At 47.1% G+C, this 17,730-nt stretch overlaps 1 protein-coding gene across 1 annotated transcript; it reads left to right on the top strand.

Moving 5' to 3' along the window:
* The first annotated feature begins 1,250 nt into the window (after positions 1–1,250).
* CCT7 (chaperonin containing TCP1 subunit 7) lies at positions 1,251–17,201 on the top strand. Its single transcript, XM_058192019.1, has 12 exons — positions 1,251–1,383; positions 3,510–3,663; positions 4,760–4,866; positions 6,875–7,000; positions 7,789–7,841; positions 10,182–10,353; positions 10,972–11,136; positions 12,191–12,379; positions 13,219–13,316; positions 14,711–14,843; positions 15,003–15,209; positions 16,603–17,201. The coding sequence occupies exons 1-12, from the start codon at positions 1,378–1,380 to the stop codon at positions 16,825–16,827; spliced, it is 1,635 nt and encodes a 544-aa protein (XP_058048002.1). The 5' UTR covers positions 1,251–1,377; the 3' UTR covers positions 16,828–17,201.
* The last annotated feature ends 529 nt before the right edge of the window (positions 17,202–17,730 follow it).

The following is a 17,730-nucleotide window of genomic DNA, read 5'->3' on the forward strand; positions in this document are numbered from 1 at the left end:
GATGAGAGAGAGGGAGGGAGGGAGGGAGGGAGAGGAATAGATGGATAGGATAGGACAGGACAGGACAGAATAAGGAATAGAATAGAATAGAATAGAATAGAATAGAATAGAATAGAATAGAATAGAATAGAATAGAATTTTTTATTGGCTTGGTGCATATGCTCTCAGAATACATAAGAAAAGATACCTTCATCAAGGTACTTCATCATTGATTGACAGAATAGATAGATACAGACGATAGATAGATAGGAGGAAGACTAGATGATAGATAGATAGAAAGGGGCGTGCATAAGCGCACAAACGTGCCTACCGTTCCTGTCCTATTGTTTTTCTTTTCTTCTTCCTATATATATATATATATATATATATATATGCTTATACCTCCTAATATTTACTCATATATATGTTTATATACTATATAATCTTTTTATAGGATGTTGTGACAAAATAAATAAATAAAATAGATGATTGCAGGATAGATAGATGATAGATGATAGATAGATAGATAGATAGATAGATAGATAGATAGGAGGAGGAATAGATGATAGATGATGGACAGGATAGATAGATAATAGATGATAGATAGAAAGAAAGAAAGATGGATTAATCATTATATAAAGATCTAGATAGAGCGACAGAGACAAAGAGTATGGCTGGCTGGCTGGCTGATAGATAGACAGACAGACAAATAGATAAATTGAGGATGGATGACAGATTATATAAAGAGCTAGATCAATACAGATCTAGATAGATAGATAGAGTATGGCTGGTTGATAGATACGGTTGGAGGAGGAAGGAGGGTTAGGTATGTTTACCACCTCGATCTGTTTTTAAAAATATTGGGGGGGGGGAGAGGGAGAGAGTGGGATGGATAGTTGATACGGAGATAGACAGACAGCAGAAAGATGTTAAAAGAAGAATGGAAGAGAATATAGGAGGACTCCAATCTTCTCAGAGCATATTATGCACCAAGACAAATTCCTTGTGTGTCCAATCACACTTGGCCAATAAAGAATTGAATTGAATTGAATTGAATTCTATTCCATTGCATTCCATTCCATATCATATTTTCTATTCTATTCTATTCTATTCTATTCTATTCTATTCTATTCTATTCTATTCTATTCTATTCTATCCTGTTCTATTCTATTCTCCCATTGCAACACTAGCATAGATAGGGAGGGAAAAAAAGTTTTCATATGAACCCCCCAAGCGTACGTGCGAGGAGGGCTCTTCTTTTTCTTCTCTCTACGAGACTCACGCCGTAACGTCCCCTGAAAAGCCCCGCCCTTCCGCTCGGCCCCGCCCCACGCGAAGTTTCTAGGCGACCGCGGTGCATTCTGGAGAGGAGACGGTTTGACCAGGGACGCCGCCAAGATGATGGTGAGTGACGGGGAAGCGGCGGGAGAGCCGCGATTTATCCGCCGCCATCCTCCGCGGGGCGGGCGTCGTTCCCCTCGCGGGTGGCCTCTTCCTCCTTGGGAGAGGCTTCTCTGCCAGAAGGAGCCGGTATTAATGGAAGCCGGCGCGGGTCGCCGGTGGGCGGGAGGCGGGAGTCCAACGCGGGGAACCTCGCCGGCTGCTTCCCTTAATAGAGGCCTCCCTAAGCGGAGCTGAAAGCCAACGGGCTACACGCGGCCAGGGCCGGAATCCCGAAGACTACAATTCCCGGCAGCCTCTAGGGCGACCGGCGCCTTTTAACGGAATGGCTGCTTTGCCGCGAGGCATTGTGGGAGATGTAGTCCCCTAGAGGAATTCAGGGCAGGACAGCTCCCCACGTGGGCTGCAGGTATCGCGGATGGGTGCACGTGTGAAGGCGTGTTATCGCGTGATGCGCAGGCTGGGTTTGCAGGAGAGGCAGGGCCCCTCCCTTTCCTTCCCCTGCAGGGGGCCGTCTTTGCAAAAATTAAAATTAAAATTATTTTATGGTTTTTAATTTATTATACTCCCATCTCACTGTCAGGCAATTCTGGGCGGCTTTCCACAATAGAAAAGCATATTGCAAGACGATTAAACGTTAAAAAACTTTTCAGCGTTAAGAGAATTAAAACATTAAAAAGCAGCCAAGGCCAGAAAGAAAGATGGAATAGAGGTGGGATTTTCTCTCTCTCTCTCTTTCTTTCTCTCTTTTTTTAAAAATTGTCTTTATTCAATGTTTACATCTTTAAATCATAATTACATTTTAACAATACCGGCGTTTTTAGTAATATCCACTATCTTTTGGCCGATTATATTGTAGGAATTTAGCACCCACCCCCCTCCTAGAAGAATGAAATATTCTAGGAAATATTTTAAAAAGCAGAATATTATACCTTCCTGGATGAGAAATGGAGAAACATATTTTAAAGACAAAGGAGCTCCCTGCAACTTCCTGACTCCCCCCCACCTTTGTCAATGGGCCATTAAAAGCCTCAGCTAAGCTCACTCATTCTCCCCACCTTTGTCAATGGGCAATTAAGGCTTCAACCAAGCTCACTCAATCCCCCCATGATTTGCAACACAATACAACTGAAACTCACCACATGGCAAGGCTCAAGCAAGCTTGAGAGACAGCCAGCAAGGCTAGCTAAGACCCCCACCCCCTGGGAGTCTGACAACCAATCAGGATACTCTTCCTGTGCCCCAGAAAGGTCAAAGCTCAGAAAAATCATAAAACCAGGGAGCACACAGGATCTCAGGCCCTTTTCTGTTCAGGAACTCAAGCCATGTGATCCTGACCACCATTAAACCATCTTTCCAAGCAGCCTCCATGTTTCCAGTGTCTTTGTCCCCACTTGGAACTGAACCCAGATGGATATTTCTTCCAACAATATACATTATATACATATGCATTTTGTTTGCTACATGCTTATATATATATAATCCATTTTATATACATACCTACTACACACTAAACATAACATTTCATTATAATACCTTCTCTCTTACTATGCTCTATCCATTAATTTTCGATTCTTTTTCCAGCCAATCATACCATCTGTTCCATATTTCATAATAAATCGTTTCCTCTCTGTCCTTTTTTTTTTAATTTGCATTTATATCCCGCCCTTCTCCGAAGACTCGGGGTGGCTTACACTATGTTAGCAATAGTCTTCATCCTATTTGTATATTTATATACAAAGTCAACTTATTGCCCCCCCAACAATCTGGGTCCTCATTTTACCTACCTTATAAAGGATGGAAGGCTGAGTCAACCTTGGGCCTGGTGGGATTAGAACCTGCAGTAATTGCAAGCAGCTGCTGTTAATAACAGACTGTCTTAGCAGTCTGAGCCACCAGAGGCCCTTAAGTCCCATCGTTAATTTATCTGCTTCTGCACGCTCCAGCACCTTTTTTTTATAATCCTCGTGTTTGTTGGAAAAACAACAGACACACGGGATTTTCTCGTTGGTGGTGTTGCTGTTGCTTTTTTGGGGGGGGACGCCCAATGAAACGTGTTTTGCTGGGTTGCCGCTTTTGGTTCTGCGACACGTGACCTGTGACCCACCCTCGTTTTTTTTCCCCTGCAGCCCACACCTGTCATTCTGCTGAAGGAAGGCACCGATACTTCCCAAGGGATCCCGCAGCTGGTTAGTAACATCAGCGCTTGCCAGGTGATCGCGGAAGCCGTCCGGACTACGCTGGGCCCCCGGGGCATGGACAAACTCATTGTGGACGACAGAGGTGAGGCTGGTGTTGAACAGACACAAACACACACACACACACACACAATTTATTTATTTATTAATTTATTTTATTAGATTTTTATACTGCCCTTCTCCCAAAGGACTCAGGGCGGTGTACAGCCAAATAGTAAAAAACCCACAATATACATATTAAAACAAAACTAAAACTGAGCATATTACAGGAATGGCCGAAATTTAAAACAATTTAAAACCTCAAAATTCATAAATAGCCCCAATTAAAAAATTTAATAAAACTTTTAAGCCAGTCCCGCTTGAATAAATAGGTGCGTTTGCCAAGAAATTGCCAAGAAACCAGGAGTGTCTCCCTGGGCTGGCTGAAGAATTCTGGGCGTTGAAGTCCACCTGTCTTAAAAGTTGCCGACGTTGGGCACCCCCAGGGCTTCAGATCAGGGGTCACCAACCTTTCGGACCTCAGGGACCACTAAATTCATAATTTTAAATCCCGTGGACCAGTAATACGGATTTTTAAAAAAATATAAATAGTATTTAGTGCAATATAAAAAATGAAAATAATTTTTCTGTGGACCAGCATTTGGTGACCACTGTTTTAGATCATTGTCTTACCGTTTTAGGGAGGAGGGGTGAAATCCAGCAGGTTCTGACAGGTTCTGGAGAACCGGTAGCGGAAATTTTGAGTAGTTCGGAGAACTAGCAAATACCACCTCTGGCTGGCCCCAGAGTGGGGAGGGAATGGGAATTTTGCAGTATCCTTCCCCTGGAGTGGGGAGGGAATGGGGATTTTGCAGTATCCTTCCCTTGGATTGGGTGGGAATGAAGATTTTGCAGTATCCTTATCCCAGGAGTGAGGAGGGAATGGGGATTTTGCAGTATCCTTCCTCTGGACTGGGGTGGGAATGGGGATTTTGCAGTATTCTGGGAGTTGAAGTCCACCAGGCTTAAAGTTGCCAAGGTTGGAGATCCCTGTTCTACAAGGTTGGTAAGGATATTCGTTGTTGTTGGACTACTTGGGTCTCCTCTCAGTCTCCTCTTTCGCTGTTCGGACTCTGCTCAAATGTCCCAATACGTCAAAACACCATTCCGTGTGCAGATCTGACAGCTGTCAATCTTTGCAGGCAAAGCCACGATCTCCAATGACGGCGCCACCATCCTGAAGCTTCTGGATGTGGTCCACCCTGCGGCCAAGACGCTGGTGGACATCGCCAAGTCCCAGGATGCAGAGGTGGGCTCGGGAACGAGGAAACAGAATTGGGGGTTGGGGGGGGGTTGTTGTCTCTGGGGCTTGTCACTCAGCCAGGTTCTGGTTGCCCCAAAGATGCTGTTCAAACAGCAACTGGACTTCCGTGTTTTGTTTTGTTTTCCCTTTGAAAACCTTCTGAAGTATATTCTGGGATGAGAAGCGAAACATTTCCTTTTTTTTAATGAATATATATATTCATTAAAGGAAATTAAAGGAAATGTTTCGCTTCTCATCCCAGAATATATATATATATTTATAAACAAACAAACATTTAATACATCAGTTATTCCTTCCGTGTGACATTTTGGTGTTTTCTTTGTGGCTTCATTTTTTGTTGTTCCTTCTTTCTTCATTTCAATTTAATCTATTACAATTTTTTCACAAGTACAATATTCTAATTATACCGTTTTCTTTCATAACTATCAATTTGCATATACATATATCTTTTTTTCTAACCCATGGTAAAATTTATCCCGTATCTTAAAAACATTCTGAATCCTCTCTTTCTTTAATCATCAAAGTTAATCTATTCATTTCTGCACAATCTAAAATTTTTCTAATAATTTCTCCTTCCAGGGGCATTTTCTCCGCTTTCCAATTTTACGCAAAAGCAATTCTTGCTGCTGTAATGACATGTATAAACCAATAAATATTTTCTTTACTGGTTTTCTCTAGAAGGATACCCAATAGGAACAGCTCCGGTTTTAACTCAATATGTTGTTGGGTCATTTCTTCTAACATTGTCTTAATTTTGTTCCAATAGTTTTTAGCTTCTGGGCATGTCCACCATGTATGATAATCCTTATGTGTCCAATCACAATTGGCCAATAAAAAATTCTATTCTATTCTATTCTAATAAGATCCTGGTAACTGGTGACATTTCCAACATTTAGCTGATTTATCTTTAAACATTTTTGCCAGTTTCTCAGGGGGCATATGCCGTCTATAAAACATTTTATACTGATTTTCTTTATATGCAGTGGACATCGTTAATTCATGATTTCTCACCCATAGCTGTTGCCATTTATCTAGATCAATTGAGTATCCAAAATGTTTAGCCCACGCTCTCATTGTTAGAAGCGAAACGTTTTCAAGGAAATAAAAAAAAATACCCCAAGAAACTCCAGTTGTTTTTTTCAAAAGCACCTTTGGTGGGGGGAGGAGAGTAACAGTAACAAAGTTGGAAGGGACCTTGGAGGTCATCTAGTCCAACCCCCCCTGCTCGCGCAGGAGACCTATACGAGGGATTCCTGAAGGCCCCTGCAGAGCGAAGGTCGTGTCCCATGGGGAGAGAGGGAGCGGAGACTCCCCAGTTCCGGGGTCTCCAACCTTGGTCCCTTTAAGACTTGTGGACTTCAACTCCCAGAGTCCCTCAGCCAGCTTTGCTGAGGGACTCTGCAAAGTCCCTCAGTTGAGGCAGTCCTCAACTTAACAACAGTTCATTTAGTGACCATTCAGAATTGCAATGCCATTGGAAGAACGTGACTTATGGCGGTTTTTCATACTTAATGACTGCCGTACCATCCCTGCGGTCACATGATCTAGATTCAGGAGCTCGGCAACTGCCTCATGTTTGTGACGGTTGCAGCATCCCCTTTTGCGACCTTCTGACCAGCAAAATCAACTGGGAAAGCCAGTTCCACTTAACGACCGTGTTTCTAATTGAACAGCCGCAGGGATTCACTTAACAACCGCAGCAAGAAAGATGGTGAAACAGGATACTTAACCAATGTTTTTAAATTGCCAGCGGACGTTTTGGGCTCCATTGTGGCCGTACGTAGAGGGGCTGCCTGGACGTATCCTAAAGGGGGGGTGGGATCCTGAGGAGGTGAAGCTCTGAATCCAGAGATCTGCTCCTGGAAGGGAAGATCTGGGAATCTTGTGACGGGGTTTGGCGTGGTCTCGGTTTCCAGCGCCTCCAAGTGGGGAAGGGATGGAGCTGCCTCTGGAGAAAGGCCCTTTCTCTTATTCCGAGCTCTTCCCTTCCCAGGTTGGGGACGGCACCACGTCGGTGACTCTCCTGGCTGCCGAATTCCTGAAGCAAATCAAGTCCTACGTGGAAGAAGGCCTCCACCCCCAGATCATCATCCGTGCCTTCCGCGCGGCAACCCAGCTGGTAAGCTGAAGCCGTGGCCGTCCGGTTGGCCCCCTTCCCTGCCAGAAAACCATTTTCCCCTTGAAATCCGACGGGCTAATTGATCTGCGGAGTCTCAGTGGCTCCTAGGGGTTTTGTACCCAGGCCTTGGAGAAGAAGAAGAAATAAAAAGAAACAAGCTGGCTGGAAGACTCATCGCTGGCCGACTTGTCGTGAGATAACTCAAGAGAGCGACAACCGAATTGCAAGCCTGGTTGTCCCGTCTCTTCTTCAAAACCTCCAGTGATGGAGCACCCACAGTTTCCGGTGGCAAGCCATTCCACTGGTTAATTGTCCTCCCTGTTAGGAAGTTTCTCTTGAATTCCAGGTTGCTTCTCTCCTTGATGAGTTTCCATCCGTGGCTTCTCGTCCTGCCTTCAGGGGCTTTGGAGAAGAGGTTGCTCCCATCTTCTCTGCCAGAGCCCCTCAAAAGTTGGAAGACTATCATGTCACCCCTAGTCCTTCTCTTCTGAACTTGTACAGAATAACAGAGTTGGAAGGGACCTTGGAGGTCCTCTAGTCCAACCCCCTGCTCAAGCAGGAGACCTTCTACCATGCTTGTCAGCCTCTTCTTAAAAGCCTCCAGTCTTGGAGCACCCACAACCTCCGAAGGAAAACCATTCCAACGGTTAATTCTTTGTTACTGTCAGGAAATTCCTCCGTAGTTCCAGGTTGCATCTCTCCTTGATGAGTTTCCGTCCGTGGCTTCTGGTCCTGCCCTTCAGGGGCTTTGGAGAGCAGGTTGATCCCTTCTTGTTTTCCTTTGGCAGGCAGTGGAGAAGATCCGGAAGATTGCCGTCACCATCAAGAAGACAGATCCAATGTAAGCGGCTCTCGGTCTCGTTGGCGGTTCCGTTTGTGGGAAGAATCGTTTCTGGAATGATGGGCTTGGTTGAAATGCAGGGAGGGAGATATGGCCATAGTCTGTTGTCTTACTAGAACAGTGATGGTTAGCTTTTTGGTGCCAATGCCTAGAGCGCGTGTGCTCACGTGTGTGTGTGCCCACACCTCCAAAATGCCATGCGAGCGCCCCCCTGCACATGTGCCCCTCCCCCATGCCCCATTTTGGTTTCCAGGGTGGTGCAGGAGGCTCCGAGTCCCCAAACAGGGTATGGGGGCCGTGTGCGCGAAGCCCCAAAATGCAATGCAAGTGTCCCCACGCATGCGTCCCGCCCACACGCATGTATGGCAGAGACCCGAAGAACAGCTGGCTGGTGAGAGGTGAGCGCACATGCGTGGTGGAGCTGAGCTGGGGTGACGACTGGCGTGCCCGCAGAGAGGGCTCTGCATGCCAAAGGTTCGCCATTACGGTACTAGAACAATCCCTTATTTTGGCAGTGGGGGATTCCTTTAGATCTGGCATTCTGAAGGTAATCCTGCCTCTTGATCAATGGAAGAGATTTCTCTCCCTGCTTATTGCCGTATTTCTTATTCCTCCTTTTTTGGAGTCTAAAGGGAAACAGGCGCTGGAAGTAACCTGAGCTCCATTACCTAAAGCAGGGGTCTCCAACCTTGGCCACTTTCAGACCTGTGGACTTCAACTCCCAGCTTTGCTGGCTGAGGAATTCTGGGAGTTGAAGTCCACAAGTCTGAAAGTGGCCAAGGTTGGAGACCCCTGACCTAAAGTAGCCTGAGCTCCTTTGCCTCTTGAGTACAGGTAGTTTTCGAGTTACGACTACAATAGCGCCCGAAGTTTCGATTCCTAAGTGAAACATTTGTTAAGTGAGTTTGACCCCTTTTTTACGACTTCCCTGGCCGCTGTTTTTAAGGGCCTCATTGTTTTGTAACATTAGCAGCATGGTTGTTAAAAGTGAATCGTTGCATTTCTTAAGTTGGCAACACCGTTGGGAAGTCGATCTGGCTTCCCCAATGACTCCTTTGCGTGTCAGAAGGTCGCAAAAGGGGATCGCGTGACCCCGGGACACTGCGACCCGTCAGAAATAGGAGTCAGTTGTCGAGCGTCCGAATTTTCATCACGTGACCAGAGGGATGCTGCAGTGGTCGTAAGTGGGGAAAACGGTCACTAAGTCACTGTTTTCAGTGCCATTGTAACTTTTAATGGTCACTAAATGAACTGCTGTGTAAGTTGAGGATTACCTGTATTTATGCTTGCATCATCTGCCTTAGTGAGATACATAAATATGTATATTTATATATTGTAGCTTTTGTAGAATTGTAAATATTGTAGAATATTTGTAGCTCTGGGTTAATTTTTTAGTTACTTTTATTATATTTTATTTTTATTTATTTTTTGTTTATTTATTTATTTATTTTTCGTATTTTTATACCGCCCTATCTCCCTAGGGACTCAGGGCGGTTCACAGCCAGATAAAAATATACACATAAATACAAATAAAACATCCATTAAAAAACTTATTACAAATGGCCGAATAATTAAAAATGACAATAAAAATAATAAAATCCCCATTGTTGGATAATAGCTATGTTTATCCCAAGTATACTTTAAACTCGCTTCCACTAGTAATTGGTCCCAGGCTTCCACTAGTGTTTTTGTGAAGTATAGACAGTCCTGACTACAACAGTTCATTTAGTGACCATTCAAAGTTACAACGTCAACTTTGAAAAAAAAAGAGACTTAACGACCATTTTTACACTGATGACTGTTTGAGCCTCCTCGTGGGCACATGAACCAAATTCAGACTGTTGGCAATTGTCTCACATTTACGACATCTGCAGTGTCTCGGGATCGTGTGATCCACTTTTGCGATCTCCTGATGAGCAAACTTAGTGAATAAACCAGATTCACTTAGCAGCCGTGTTCCTAACTTAACACCTGCTGCGATGCGCTGAACAACTGTGGCAAGACAGGTTGTAAAAGGGGGCGGCACCCGCTTAGCAACATAAACGTTTGGGTTCTGTTGTGTGGTCGTAAGTCAGGGACTACCTGTATTGAAAATCAGAGCTGCTTCAGCCCAGGTTTGCCCTAAAGCAGGGACAGAACTCCTGCAACATTTTGCTGGCCGAAATGGGCTAGGGGTGTGGGGGAGCTTTGTTATTTCCAGGCTGGCCCCGTGGACCAGATTTAAGCACCCTGCAGGCCGAATTTGGCCCGCGGGGACTTGAGTTTGACACCCCTGCCCTAAAGCCTTTGGATGGCCGTGCAAACCGTCTCTCTTCCTTTTCCTCCCTCCCACCCCCGTAGAGAGCTGAGAGGCCTGCTGGAGAAGTGTGCGAGCACCGCGCTGAGCTCCAAGCTGATTTCCCATCAGAAGGACTTCTTTGGCAAGATGGTGGTGGACGCCGTCATGATGCTGGACGAGCTGCTGCAGATCAAAATGATTGGCATCAAGAAAGTGCAAGGCGGAGCTTTGGAGGTAGGTTTTTGGAGGGGGGGGGAAGGGCGGGTCTGGGATTCCCACCGGCATTTCTTGATGGGTTTATTAAGTGAAGCCAGTGCTGTCCGAAGACATTTCCACGGTCGTGGTCAGCATGATGTCACAGAGCGCCATTAACTTCCCACCAAAGTGGTACCTGTTGACCTATTTGCATTTGCATGCTTTCGAACTGCTAGGCTGGCAAGTGTCTGAGGCCAGGACAGGAACTCGCCCTGTCGTGCGACGCTTGGGTCTCCAACCTGGGCTGCTGGCTTTCCAGCTGACAAGCCATCCCTGACAATTCTGGAATTTTGGTCACTATAAACGATTGGTCATAAACTGAGAACTACCTGTAAATGATCCCACCGCCTTGTTTAGTGACTTCAGACCAAACTCCTCTCTAGCACAGAGGCGAAGAACTACGGCCCCTTTTGTGGACTTCAACTCCTAGAATTCCCCATCTGACGTCACCATTTCTGAGAATTCTGGGACTTAAAGTCCGCCCATCTCGAAGTTGGGAAATGTCATTTTGAAGGCCACGTGACTTACCCAGATGTTCTTGGAAGCTCCATCCTGAACCATTTTGTCTTTTATTATTATTATTATTATTATTTGCAGGATTCCCAGCTGGTGGCTGGCGTGGCCTTCAAGAAAACCTTCTCCTACGCTGGCTTTGAGATGCAGCCGAAGAAGTACGAGTCGCCCAAGATTGCCCTGCTCAACATTGAGTTGGAGCTCAAAGCCGAGAAGGACAATGCAGAAGTCAGAGTCCAGAATGTGGCGGTGAGGCCTGGGCTTATATTGGGGGGGTGGGTGGGTGGAGAAAGGAAAGTGTGCAGTGGGGCAAGGGTTAAAGAGAGTTGGGTAGGCTGTGTTGTGGTCTGCCAGCAGCCTGTGGAGCTGGCAATGGAGTCGGACAGCGATGAGGCTGAGGAAGAACATGGGCCAGTCCTGGAGGTTGGGAAAGGCCCGGATGAGGGCTCTGCATCGGAGGCTGAAGTGAGGCCAGGGCCATCGGGGAGTGAGGTGCGGACTCCAGAGCCTCCAGAGACTGATAGCAGTGAGACAGAGGAACAGGAGGAGCCTGTTCCTAATGTAAGCATGAGAAGAGCTGCCAGAAGGCAAGAGCAGCTCAAGCAGAGAGGACGACTCAGGAGTAAGGCCAGGAGATGATTGGCCCCTCCCATAAGGCTTAAAACAGACCAGCAATGGCGTTTGAGCTTTGCCGGAAAACAACATTGGTAGCTTCGTCTTCTGCTTTGTGAATGTTTGCCAAGAAAGGCCTCTGGCAGTTTGTCTAATTGGACCAAGGTTTGCGAGAGAACTGAGGAATTTGTGTTGGGAGGAATTTGTTTTAATTTAGTTGAACTACGCTGGGAATGAAGTAATTCTCAGCTGTTCGAATAAAGTTTGTTTGTTTTCTCATTGACTGAGTTTCCTACCACCTACTTGGGCCCGGGTCACAACAGGCTCTCCGAGGCTTTTGTGGCGATAGGCAACTGGCCTGGGCACGGCTGTTGAACCTAAGCCAGTGTTCCTAACCCGAAAACCATTTTGAGATGTGTGAACTTCCATCTCCCAGAATTCCCCACCCAGCATGGATCAGTGTTCCCCAATTTTAGCCATTTTAAAATGTGTGGACTTATTCGGATCGGATCTAATCTGAAGTGGTGTAGGGTTTCCTGCCTTAGCAAGGGGTTGGACTAGAAGACCTCCAAGGTCCCTTCCAACTCCTGTTATTCTATTCTATTCCTAATCCGGTATGTTACACGCGCCAAGACTTTCTGTCGGTTGGTTGTGGTAGAATAATCCCAGCCTTTTGCCTCTGATCCCACAGGATTATCAGGCCATCGTGGACGCCGAATGGAACATCCTGTACGACAAGCTGGACAAACTCCACAAATCCGGGGCCAAAGTCATCCTCTCCAAACTGCCCATCGGGGACGTGGCTACTCAGTACTTTGCGGACAGGGACATGTTCTGCGCTGGCCGAGTCCCCGAAGAAGACCTAAAGAGGACCATGATGGTAAGGGCCCTTTCCCCTGGGCCCATTGGGGTCCCCCTGGGTAGAGGGGACAATTGCCCACCCAGAATTGGAGCGAGGGCTGGGGGGGGGAACTTTTCCAGTTGATGTGCTGCGTAAATTATATTGCACGGTCCTTGAGGCTGTTTGAGCCTGGTTCTTTTCTGGCAAGAGAATTTACTCTGTTTATGTACAGATGGCTTGTCCCGTCAGGGTGGGTGGGAGTCTCCTTGGCGGTTCCATGATTTAGCGGTTGTTTACGGTTTGATCGTTGGTCTAGCATCGATCTTGGTGTTAATATCTGCTCATCTATGTGTTGAGTGCTGGCGAGGAAGTGCTTTGGTCTTCTGGTTTCCTTTTTGGCTCTTCCTCTTCTCCGTAACCACCTAGTACTGATGATGTTATCTAGTTGGGTCATGCAAGGTCTCCAAGAAAACCACCAAGCTCAGGGAGCACCAAGGCCCTATCGTTGTCTCCTCCTCCTCCTCCTCTCCTCCCGTGCAGCACTGATGAAGTTACTTAGCTGGGTCATGAAACATCTGCAAGAAAACCACCAAGCTCAGAGAGCACTAAGTACCCCACAGTCCTCTTCTTCTTCCTCCTCTTCCTCCTCCTCCTCCTCCTCCTCTTTTGCAAACCCCACTCCCTTCTAGCTCTGCTGATATTACCTAGTTGGCTAATAAAACATCTGCATGTTTTATTAGCCAACTAATACAACAGTACAGGTGTGAGTGCTGGGGGACAAAAACGGGCCCATCTAACTCCTGGGAATCTCAGGTGGGCTTCTGACTCACTTGTGGCTGTGTAAACGTTGTGCTCAAAGGGTCTGTTTTGCACGGCAGGCCTGCGGGGGATCCATTCAAACCAGCGCAAACGCACTCACGGACGACGTCCTTGGACGCTGCACCGTCTTTGAAGAAGCCCAGATTGGAGGGGACAGGTAAGGGGCGGTTTGCCGGGGGGTGGGGGCTTCAGGGCCTGGAAAATCACTGCGTGAGCCCCACTCGCTCAGCGCATTGCTGTTCTTGGTTCTACAGATCACAATGAATCATAAGGGCCTTGTACGCGACGAAATTTCATTTTAATGTATGTCGATTAGTGGACATTCAAAGCGACAATCAAGTGATTCTAAGTTCTACAGACAGTCGACTTGCAATCATTCATTTAGTGACTAAAGTTACAACTCGTTTTTACGACGGTTGCAGTTGCCAGTGTCTGAGTTTTGGTCATGTGACCATGGGGACGCTGCAACGGCCACTTTTTTTCCCCAAGGGCCGTTGTAACTCCAGTCACTAAATTTTACTGTCCCAGTAAAATCACCACTTTTGGTTTTTTTCATCATAATATGAACAAGCCATTTCTCTAAAGATGTGTCAGATCTACTCGGCAAAATCCACAATCAAGAGTTTCATTCTTTTCCCCTTCAAGCACAAAGTTCAGAAGTGGTTTCCACGTGGAAACAAAAGTACTTAACTTTCTTTAGTCTAAATCAGGGGGTCTCCAACCTTGTTCCCTTTAAGACTTGTGGATTTCAACTCCCAGAGTCCCTCAGCCAGCAAAGCTGAGGGACTCAAGACTCAGTCTTAAGTCTTAAGACTCAGTCCACAAGTCTTAAAGGGACCAAGATTGGAGACCCCTGGTCTAAATCAGTGGTTCCCAACCTTTTTTTTGGGCTGTGCCCCACCTAAGCATCTCTAAAACCCTGATGCTCCCCCCCCACACACACACACATACACATGACCTATAATTCTTACTATTCAAAAAGTGAACTACTCACGTGGAGGAAGCCTAAAAGGCCATTAACTTGGTTTAAACAAGGTTCCAAATTGCCCCCGTTAAAAATCAAATTGCCCCCCTGTGGGGCGTGGGCCCCACGTTAGGAGCCACTGGTCTAAATAGAGGAGGGGGTTGGCAACCTTAAGCATTCAAAGAGCCATAAAAGCCTTAACCGGAAGCTTCCCCCCCCCCAATTCAATTCTGGAGCCGGCCAGAAGTCCGGCTCCCCCACCATAGAGTCTCCTCCTAGCGCGGCGTCCTTTTTTTCTCTACCTGTCCTAACCGAAAGCCCTATCAATTGTGGAGCCGACCGGCGACAGGGAGCCGCAGCAGAGGGATGAAAGAGCCACATGCAGCTCCAGAGCCGCAGGTTGCCGACTCCTGAAATAGAAATCTTGCCATTTCCACCAACTCCCATCAACGTCTGCAGCCGTTCTTCCATGCTAGGAATCAACGCGTCCTTCCATTTTTGTGCATTATCTCTTTGAAGCCTCCCTTTTCCGTTCTTGACCAAAAGTCCTTTGTCTCTCTCCCTCCCCGCCCCTCTCTCTCTGGCAGGTATAACTTCTTCACAGGTTGCCCCAAGGCCAAAACCTGCACGATCATCCTGCGAGGCGGCGCAGAGCAGTTCATGGAAGAGACGGAACGTTCCTTGCACGATGCCATCATGATCGTTCGAAGGGCGATCAAGGTAACACGCCAGGCTGGTTTTCGGCGGGGTGGTGGGCCCGTTGGGAGAGGGAAGACGGGGGGGGGGGGCAAGGGACCTTCGAGTTCCTCCTCCTGGCCACATGCCAAATTCCAGCCACCCAAAAGAAATCTGGTGGGTTTTTGTTTCCTTTCTCCCCAGCACGATTCCGTAGTCGCCGGTGGCGGAGCTATAGAAATGGAAATCTCCAAATACCTGCGAGATTATTCCAGAACCATTCCAGGCAAGCAGCAGCTGCTGATCGGAGCGTACGCCAAAGCCCTGGAGATTATCCCACGCCAACTTTGCGACAACGCCGGCTTCGACGCCACCAACATCCTCAACCAGCTGCGAGCCAAACACGCCCAGGTGAGCTTCCTTGGCAGGGGGACCGGATTTTTTTTAAAAAAATCATTCCAGCTTCTTTAGATTCCTAACCCTGGGCCTTTAGATCTTCTCGGGTGATCCTGGTCTTGGCCTCGTATTTCAAAATTAAACCTGCTTTTGTGAGGGGCGAGGAGAAATTTGCTGGAGCTGCAAATGAAGTGAGGTATCGGTCTAGCTCCTCTCTTCCTGCTTTTCCCACCCAGCCTGGCAGTGTCTTCAAGGGTTGGGCTGGAGAGAATCGTAGTTGTAGCCAAGCAACAAGTGAGTGAAAGTTGTAGTATGTGCAACAGGCATGAATTTAAGGAATCAAATACTGACAGGCTTAAAGACGAAAATACACAGGTGCTGCGAGGCTCAGTCTGACTGCTCTAATAGGTAGTCCCCAATTTACAGCCACAATCCATCCACATCTGTCTGTCTGTCTGTCTAGCTCGTCTGTCATTTATCTATATCTAACCATCCACCTCTATCTATCTATATCCATCCCTTTGTACCTATGTATCTTTTCCATCCATTCCTGTCTCTGTCTATCTCATCTGTCATCTTCTGTACCGTGCCCGTCTCAGCTAAGTGACACTCGCAGTTCACAGACAACAGTGTAGAATAGCATAGAATTCTTTATTGGCCAAGTGTGATTGGACACACAAGGAATTTGTCTTTGGTGCATAGGCTCCCAGTGTACATAAAAGATACGTTCATCTAGGATCATAAGGGAAAAGAAGAAAGGGAGGGAGGAATGAGCTAGGGAGAAAGGGACAGGAAGGAAGGAAGGAATTAGGGAAAGAGGGAGGAGGAATAGAATAGAATAGAATAGAATAGAATAGAATAGAATAGAATAATGAAGGATAGGATAGGATAGAATGGGAATGGAATGGAATAGAATAGAATAGCTTTATTTATAATCTTATTTTTTTTTATTTATAGTCTGGATTAGAATAGAATAGAATAGAATAGAATAGAAAAGAAATAATGGAATAGGAATAGAATAGAATTTTTTATTGGCCAAGTGTGATTGGACACACAAGGAATTTGCCTTGGTGCATAGGCTCTCAGTGTACGTAAAAGAAAAGATACAGTGTTAACGATGTGTTACGTAAGTTGTTTTTAACAACAGCCTGCCATTCCGACCTCCTGTGCTTCTCCTGGCCTTCTACATGTTCCTCCAGGCTGGCCGGGCAGCCGGTCACTGTCCCAAGCCCCATCTCTACCAAAAACACTTGCCCGTATATCCAGCTTGGGTCCAGGAGGGGGAGGGGGTGCTTACCTTGCATACCCCCAACTCCAGAAGCGGCTCTTCCTTGGCCACAGCCAGTGGAAGGCGAGGGTGGCTGGAGGTGCCCGGTGGCTTCAGACCTCTTGTCCGTCTGCCCTGCAGGGTGGCACCTGGTACGGCGTAGACGTGAACAACGAAGACATCGCCGACAACTTCGCCGCCTGCGTGTGGGAACCGGCCATCGTGCGCATCAACGCGCTGACGGCTGCCTCTGAGGCCGCCTGCCTCATCGTCTCTGTGGATGAAACCATCAAGAACCCCCGGTCCACCGTGGACGCCCCTCCCGTAGGCCGCGGCCGAGGACGAGGCCGGCCACACAACCACTGAAAGCCAGGCTTATATTATTCACGGGTGCGAGAGGCAGCGGGACGCCAATGACAGCCAGACCGCTTCCCCCCCCCCTCCTCCCCGCTCGCCCGTATTCGTCCCGATTTTCCCACGTGGCTCAGTAGAACCACTTTCCACCTTCACAAGACCTTCTCGGCGCCGTTCAGTTTTGTGGAGGTAATTTTGCTCCTTTCAAATTCCAGGGAGAATTTTTCCTCGGAGTGCCTCCTCCGCCTTCCTCTCCTGGTTTCTAAAGCCGCCCCCCCACCATCCATCCACCCCGCCAAAAAAATGCTGTTTACTGCAGGTTGTATTTATTGCAGGTTTATGGAGGCTCAAAACCACAAATCACAATAAACCCCCCTTCTCTCCTGGGTCTTTCTGTTCGATGCTTCTCGCACACGTGAATTTGGCTTAAGGGAGGGGTCTCCAACCTTGGCAACTTTAAGCCTGGCGGACTTCAACTCCCAGAATGCCCCAGCCAGCTTTGCTGGCTGGGGAATTCTGGGAGTTGAAGTCCGCCAGGCTTAAAGTTGCCAAGGTTGGAGACCCTTCCCTTAAGGTGTTGAGAGGAGTTCTGTTAAAAATAAATACGAGCAGTCCTTCGCTTACAACCATTTGTTTAGTGACTGTTTGGAGTTACAACGGCGCTTTAAAAAGTGACTTGCGGCCATCTTTTCACACAACCGTCGCCGCGGGTCCCCATGGTCAAAATTCAGGCACTCGGCCGCTGACTCGTATTTATGACGATTGCAGTGTCCCGGGGTGACCTGCGATCCCTTTTTGGCGACCTTCAGACAAACAGCGGGGAAGCCGGACTAACAACCACGTTACTAGCTGAACAACTGCCGTGCTTGGCTTAACAACCACGGCGGAAAAGAAAGGCCATAAGATGGGGACAGA

Source organism: Ahaetulla prasina, chromosome 8 (assembly GCF_028640845.1).
Source record: "Ahaetulla prasina isolate Xishuangbanna chromosome 8, ASM2864084v1, whole genome shotgun sequence".
NCBI classification, from domain to species: domain Eukaryota; kingdom Metazoa; phylum Chordata; class Lepidosauria; order Squamata; family Colubridae; genus Ahaetulla; species Ahaetulla prasina.

What these genes read in the sequence shown, in the direction of transcription:
- CCT7 (XM_058192019.1), top strand. An exon ending in TGCAAGGCGGAGCTTTGGAG is followed by an intron (nt 10,354 to 10,971) that starts GTAGGTTTTTGG and finishes TATTATTTGCAG; the next exon opens with GATTCCCAGCTGGTGGCTGG. An exon ending in TCGTTCGAAGGGCGATCAAG is followed by an intron (nt 14,844 to 15,002) that starts GTAACACGCCAG and finishes CTTTCTCCCCAG; the next exon opens with CACGATTCCGTAGTCGCCGG.